The 7,952-nt window shown below is 40.3% G+C and overlaps 1 protein-coding gene across 1 annotated transcript in view; it reads left to right on the top strand.

The window, feature by feature from the left end:
- LOC122814126 (2-oxoglutarate and iron-dependent oxygenase domain-containing protein 2-like) overlaps nt 1–6,532 on the top strand; it is a 7,887-nt gene extending 1,355 nt beyond the window's left edge. Inside the window, exon 2 of the mRNA XM_044086741.1 lies at nt 6,131–6,532. Coding sequence (XP_043942676.1) covers nt 6,131–6,406 — 276 coding nt within the window. The 3' untranslated portion in view covers nt 6,407–6,532. The remainder of the gene's footprint in view (nt 1–6,130) is intronic.
- Nucleotides 6,533–7,952: the final 1,420 nt, after the last annotated feature.

Raw genomic sequence — 7,952 nt, 5'->3', positions numbered from 1 at the left:
GTACTAAAATTGTCTGCCTTACAGGGCCCAATAAATAAGATTTTTACTGTCACACTGTTTGTAAAGCTTTTTTGCTAATTTCACTGTGTGAAAGGTATTAACTGGAAATGTTCTCAGTTTGTTAAGCATCTGTTTGTTTGTTCTGATTTTATGCCAAGGAGTGTATCATAAAACTGATTTGTTTGCAGTTTAAAGCATTCTCTAGAGTCTCCTTGCTCCTTTATCTGTTTAAAACTTTCATTTAGTGTCTCACTGCTGTTTTTCTGCTGTGATAAACATTTATTTTGATGTTTTCTGCCTAAAATAGTGTAGCTAAAAGCTGTAGCACAGCCCAGTTCAGGTTTGCTGTCTCTGTGGCCTGGTTGTTTGTTTGCAGTGTTTTTTTTTTTGTTGTTCTGAGCACATGTTCCAGGCCATCTTGGCTTAGCAGAAGCCTTAATTCTTCATCTTTAGTTAGAGTAATTGTTGTTATTTGGCTGCTGGCTGGTAGAGGTTGGCTGGTCTAGGGTTTGGAGTAAGCACTCATTGGTTCTTTTGAGCTTTTTTAAGTTATTTCATGGTTGTACATCCTAGTATTTAAGCCTTAACTTTGAGAGGATTCCTGTCTGCACACACTGAGCTGAGCGGAGGATGGGCACTGACCACAACTCTGATCTGTGATATATAACAATAAGTATCCTGTTTTTTTTTTGCTTATTTTTACTAGTTATTGCTTACTCTAGCCATTTATAACACTGTTTATTGTCTGCTGCATACTTTTTTACTGTATTTTATTGCTATAAACTAATCTGCACAGTTGTACTAAAACTGTCTGCATTACAAGCCTGATAAATAACTTTTTTACTGTCACACTGTTGTAAAGCTTTTTTAGCTAGTTTCATTGTGTAAAAGGTATTAACTTGAAATGTTCTCCATTTGTTAAGCATCTGTTTGTTTGTTCTGATTTCCTGTCAAGGAGGTTATCATATAACTGATTAGTTTGCAGTTAAAAGCATTCTATAGAGTCTCCTTGCTCCTTTATATGTTTAAAACTTTAATTTAGTGGCTCACTGCTGTTTTTTCTGCTGGGATAAACATTTCTGTAGTGTGTTCTGCCTAAAATAGTGTAGCTAGTAGTTGTAGCATAGCCCAGTTCTGGTTTGCTGTCTCTGTGGCCTGGTTGTTTGCAGTGTGTATTTGTTTTGAGCACATGTTCCAGGCCATCTTGGCTTAGCAGAAGCCTTTCTTTTTCATCTTTAGTGAGAGTAATTGTTGACTGGATGATGGCTTTGCAGTTGCAGTTACTGTAAATTTGATCTGAGACACTCCTCCCAGTCTAGTGTCATTAGCTCATTCTACCTAATACAGAGAGAACATTTGGGAAGGCCAACCCATTTAGTATCTTAACCTTGAATTATCTTCTGTTCCTCCTATCTCATTTTCCACTTTATAGAAAAAAAGACTTTGCTAGAATCTACTTGTGTTCTGACTGAGTGTGCTTCTCAAACAATCTGGAAATATATAGTTAATAAGTATATTTTTGGCACTTTTTAAATGTTCAGAGTTCTGCACTGTCTTAATTCTTGCTTGATTTAATTATTTATATATTTCCTGGCATTGTTTTCTGATACTCTAAGTGCCCCCATCTTGATTTTTTTCCTAATTTACTGCCTTCTGCACTTGTTTTTTGTAATTTTTTAATTTAATTGCATTTATTTAAACTGTATTTGCTTTAATATTGCTACACACTCAAGTGTGCTAGCTTGCACTACATTTGAATTGTTTTGACTGCTGTTTTAGCTGCTTTTCTGTAAAAAAATAAAAAAGTTCTAAGCTTGTTTCCTGCCTTTCATGTAGCTAGTCTAGCCCAGATACATATTTGCTGTATCCAGGACTGTTTGTAAGATTCTGAGCCCCCCAAGCCTTTCTGTGTTGGAGGGAAGCCTTCTAGCTTATCAGTGGAAGTGGCAAGCACTAGGTAGCCTATCTACCATAAGAAGAGTGGGTTCTGGCCCAGAAATTGTAGTTTATTGGCCATTTGGGCAGTTTTGCATCCCTTTCAACTTTTTGGTTTAAAAGCCCACATTTCTTGGGTTTGCACTTGTTTAACTCTGCACTTCGGTGCCAAGCTAAGGCAAACTATTACTGGTGCCAGAAAGTTTGCTCTTCAGTTTTTCCCTTAGATCTTGCTAGTTCTTTCTCTCTTGCACTTCAACAGGTTTTTGTATCAATTATTGTAGCACACCTAAGTGCCATCAGCACTAGTTGTTCTTCACGGAAATAGCTCCAGTACTTAGTAGTTATGACCACCCCTCCTGGCATGAATAAAGGGAAGTTCCCTGTGCTTTCTGCTATTAACCTGGTGCACTTGGGAATTCTGAGGCAGTGCAGCAACTGCCTCATGTACACAGACAACCCTCTCCTCTTACCACCCAACACTCAGACTTGTGAGAGATGCACTTATATCACCAAATTGTACGCTGTGTACTCTCTAGCCAAGACCGGATTAGCTGGTCAAGAGGAGAAGATCAAAACCTGACTCAGACCACATGGAACACATAGCCCTCCAGAACCCCCACTATCACAGTTCTCACATAAAAACACAAACCACGCACCCACCTTCGCAGAGGCTCTCAATAGAAATTTACCCAAACAGTTGAGACCTCCAAGACAGAAACTCACTCAACCACCACAACACAGCACAAATCATAGGACACATAGCTCACCTCCACAGTGTGCCCCTCAACCTAAGCACCTAAGGCTAAACACAACACCTTGCCCAATACACTAATCATAGGTGACTCAATAGTGAGGCACACAGATGTCCCACTCATTAGGTTGAATAAGGAGAAGGTAACAGTCAGCTGTCTATCATGTGCTAGAATCCGACACATAGCACAAGCACTCAGGTCACTCCACATCAAGTACAAGTATTACTCTGTCATTGTCCATGTGGGTGTGAATGACCTGAGATGCACCTCCCTGGACTGCATGAAAAGAGAAATGGTGGAGCTTTTGGATTATGTGGCCCCGGCAGGTATGACACTAGCCCTGAGCAATATCCTACCATCACCCAGAATGATACTGTGCAGTACAAACAAAATATTGTTGACTTCAACAATTGGCTAAGTTTCTGGTGTCATTTTAAGGGGATCCAGTATCTGTCTGCTTGGGATGACATGATTTACAGACCTGGATGCTTTGCCAGAGATGGCCTGCATCTGTCATCCCTGGGTTTCTGGGTACTGGCTAAGGCTTTTGCCACCCCTACAGTGCCTTTTATAGGTGGTGTTCCAAAGACCAAATTACCACCGTAACAGCTAGAAATAAATGCAATCTGATGGTCATGCTGCTCAACACTAGAAGTCCAAATCTTAAGATGCACTCGCTCAAAACACTCCTCAAAATGGAGAACATCGACATCTGTGCTGTAACGGAGACCTGGTTTAAAGTGACAGAAAGCACCGCTGTGCTACCAGACTATAACTCATTCCACATGTTTCGGCCCCAAAACATGGACCGAAGCCCCAAAGGTGGTGGGCTCTCCATATTCATAAAGGATATGCACACCTCCAGACTAGTAGCCCAGCATAACCCATCTGAGATACTTCAAGTACAGCTAACATTGGGTAAGATGGCGATCCTGGTCATAGGCTGCTATAAGTCCTCAGCCATGTCTCTAGAATCTCACTGCATGTTCCTAAGCACCCTGGTGAAAGTAGCGGACTCCAAGTAAGACTGCCCACCAGTCATGAGTGGAGTCACACAGGAATCAGTCCTGGGTCCTCTCCTGTTTGGCATCTACTTCTCAGAAGTCCAGGCCAACATAAAGGGACTCTGGATGACCAAGTTCATAGACGACTGCTAGCTAGGAGCCATTATTAACTCCCCAAGTGATGCAGACATCCTACAGAATGGCCTCACTGAGACCAATGACTGGTGTCGAAACCATGGCCTTAAACTTAATGCCAAAAAATGCTTTGTCATCCCCTTTGGTAAAAACTCAGTTCCCACTAATTACCACATCAATGGGAGCCCAGTGAACACTGAAGGCGATATAAGAGATCTGGGGATGCAGGTTGACAGCAATGTCTTCTTTGACCACCACATTGCCACTGTTATCAGAAAGTCCTTCTATGTGGCACATCTCATTACCAAGGGTTTTGCAACCAGGAAGAAAGAGGTCATCATCTCTCTCTCTGTTCTTCCCTGATTAGACCAATCATCAAGTATAATGCCCCATTTGACATGTACCTCACTAGACACCTGCAACAACAGGAGAGGCCACAGAAGTACCTCATGAAGAGGATTATATGCATTAAGCATGTCCTACATGGACAGACTCAAAAGACTTCAGGTATTCTCTGTCTCATATCGCCTACTTAGAGGTGATCTCTGCTTGACTTACAAAGCCATGTCTGACCCAGCTCTGTTAAAAATGCTACATCTAAAAAAATCCCAATCCCTCCACACCACACGCTCCGGAGACCCCAACCTCATTACCAAAATCAACAAAACATGCTGGAGGGACAGGTTTCTCACCCAGAGACTGCCCATGTTCTGGAATAGACTTCCTATACATGTCAAACAGAGCATCTCACTGACCCACTTCAAGAGAAATCTTGATGAGTGGATGGGTAATAGAAGTTTCACCCCTGAGATCACTCCAGTGACTCTAATTGATAGAGGCACTGGGAACTAATGTTGGGCCGCATGATGCCAGGGTACTTCTATGTGCTAGTCTTGTAAGGGCTCCAGGGCCATTAGCCTAGTACACACCTATGAACCTATGATTAAGTTGCAATAAATTGTACAGCTGGTTAAAATGGTGATGGGCAAATAAAATGAGCATTGGGTGACAGACTGAGATTGTTGCATCACAGTAAAACATTTCTCTGGTTTGAGTCTTGGCTGTGGTGTAGAGTTTTACATGTCTGACCTCTGGCTGCGTGGCTTTTTTCCAGGTGCCTAGGTTTCCTCCCTCATACATGTATAGTAGGTGAATTGATGTTTTCCACATTGCCTGTAGGTGTAAGTGTAATGTATATGAGTGCGTGTGTGTACATTCTTTGATAGATTGGTTCCTGTCTGAATGGGTTTCAATGCCTTACCAGTTCATTCATTCATTTGCTTATTTCATTTTGTTGACTAGGATAGTTTGGCTGATTTTCAGTGGAGTCTAAGGGGGAATCCTCAAAGAACAATAAAAAGGAAAGCCATGATACATCTATTTCTCTGACGTCCAGGCCAAAGTAGATGGCCTTTGGTTCACCGAGTTCATTGATGATTGCAAACTGAGAGCAGTTACTGAGTCCTCCAATGATGTCAACATATTACAAGAAGGGCTAACACAAACAAATGATTGTTGCCAAAGACATAGTCTAAAACTAACTGGAAAAAATGCATTATTATTCCCATTGGCAAAATGAAATTCCCTACAAATTACAATATTGACAGCATTCCCCCCTGAGCTCCAACCCAGTGGCTTGAGACTTGGGAACACAGGTTGATAGCAATCTGAACTTTGACCACCAAGTTTCCACCCTGGTAAGAAAAGCCTTGTGTACAGCACACACTAAAGCGTGTTTTCTTAACTGTACCTTTTACATTTTGTACTAGAATAACTTTTGAGGAGCTACTTTGTCACCTAGTAACACCTCTATTCTGACAGAATGTTTGGTAATCTGGGATTGAAATTGAACTTGGTAGAGAAGATAGGCACCAGACATCACAATGTCTGGGCTTTACTTTTCTGCTTTTTCCTGTACATTGCATTCCCAACAGAGAAGAGGAATTCAGATATATAGCGTTGTGAAGGCGTGCCATCAAGTTGTTATTACATGCATCTCACTGAGGAAGACCAAGTGTAGTCTTTTCAGAGTTATTCTGCTAACACCATGATCTACTTAGTGGTAAAATTGCCATTGTTACAGCTGGTATGGGATAATACTAGATAGGTCTAAAAACGTCTGGTAACATGAATAAAGAGAACATTCTTATAGAAGGCAGACTATTTAAAGGAGTTGAACTGCTATAATAAATAATGTGTAGTAATAAGACAAAATGAAGAAAAAAGTATGGGTTATATTTTGCCTTCACTTAAGTCCAGTCATGTTGATATGGAAATAATGCTGATATGTTTGTTTTATAGATTCCACTGTTGTCGTCTGGGTGTGTAGAGGTCACACATGCTGTCACCCATGGGGTGTTACATCAAGGAGGACAGCTTCATGGTGCATTTCCTATTAAATCAGGCGAAAGATGGAATCTTATTGTGTGGATGAGGTCATCACCTGTCCATAACCATCTGTGTCCCATGTGCAACAAGAAACCTAACTTAGTGGAGGCAGTAGGATTTGGAGATGGCTTTAGTAAAGACAATGAAGAAAACAACTTTGAGACGCTAGATGTTTGTACTTTAATCTGAACTAGTTGAACATGGGGTCAAACCTTGAGTTTTGTTATAGAATGTAATGTTTGTCAAGTGCACAAACGCACTTTTAATGTGAGGTTATTCACATTATGACCTGTCATTCACATGTAATTATCATTACTGATAAGGAAACATCATGAAAATGCTACAATATTGTGCAGGTATTAAGATTCTTTTTGGAATAATTTGCACAGTTCTGGAGACTACTTTTGTATGAATACTGAAGTGGTTGGCTTCTCTGCAACCATGTTATTTGTCACAGGACCTAGGGTTTGCTGATGTCCATTTTCAGAGAGCCGAGGTTTTGCTAATGTCCTCTGTAGCTAGCCTGGAATAAAAATAGCATTTTGGATACATTTTTAAACAAACGTCAATAATTATTCTGAGCATCTGTACACCAGGAAAGTAATATATAATATAGAATGCATACACACATACACACATATAAACACTTTTTATTCAAATATTCATTTGTCAGAGTTGTTTTTAAAGCATTTTTCCTGTACATTGTATTCCCATTGTGGTTTAACTAAAACAGATTTGTTTGGGCAGGTGTTTTATTCCTCAGATGTAGTATATAGCCTTGGTGTAAGCAAGTTTTTTTTGGGGGGGCTACAAGTGTCTGATTTTATCTGGCTGTGGTACTGATCTGTTTTTTCCCCCCATCTTCCCACATTGCCCTATCTCTGTTCTGTCCCTTCCCTTATGCTAATTTGACTGCCAAAGTCCCTCCTTCTCCTGTCTCATTTCTGTGTCTATAAGCACAAAAGTCTCCTTTACATCCCATAGATCCAGAATACTAAGTGCTCGCTTATCCAGTCAGTGTTGCTCTAGAGCTGAGTGCTCTCACTATAAATTGCCTCTGGAAACTCCTCCCACTTTCAGCTAATCTGCTTAAACTACTGGGAACTGTAGATCAAACTGGAAGGTTCTTCCCATCAGACTGTAAAGTCTGAGTTACCCTTCTGCTCATCTTCCTTCCTGCCTAGTTCACAGTGCACTGCCTAGTAGGTGCATCTTTTATTCCATATTTCTTTTAAAGTCCGCTCCTCCTAGTGTTCTAGTATAAATACCCTTCCTACAAATCCATTAGCCATCATAATACCCCTTTTTCTCCAGGTGGTAAATATCATAATGTCTGTTTACTTCACCATCTGTCGTCAGTGGAGACACTCACATATTTTTAATTCTTCATATAAATTATTTCATATGTGACAGATGTTTGTCTTCCTATAAATGATTCCATATATGACACGTGTTTAATACGTCCTATAAATGATTCCATATGTGACAAATGTTTCATTCTTTTATAAATGATGTGAGAAATGTGTAATTCTTCTAGAAATTATTCCATATGTGACAAGTGCTTAATTCTTCTGTAAATGATTCTATATATGTCAAGCTTCTGAAAGAAGAAAACCCCACAGAGGCTGTATTACCCCAGAAGCAGCCTATAATGAGAGAAGAAGAGGATCCCACCCTAGAAGAAGTAAGAACAGCACTAAGGAAAAGGAAGTCAGAGAAAGCAGCAGGATCAGAC

This window comes from Protopterus annectens, chromosome 10.part0 (assembly GCF_019279795.1).
Source record: "Protopterus annectens isolate FY-2018-M chromosome 10.part0, PAN1.0, whole genome shotgun sequence".
NCBI classification, from domain to species: Eukaryota; Metazoa; Chordata; order Ceratodontiformes; family Protopteridae; genus Protopterus; species Protopterus annectens.
Note: the sequence above shows the minus strand (reverse complement) of the source record. Positions and strands in the feature narration are given on the sequence as shown.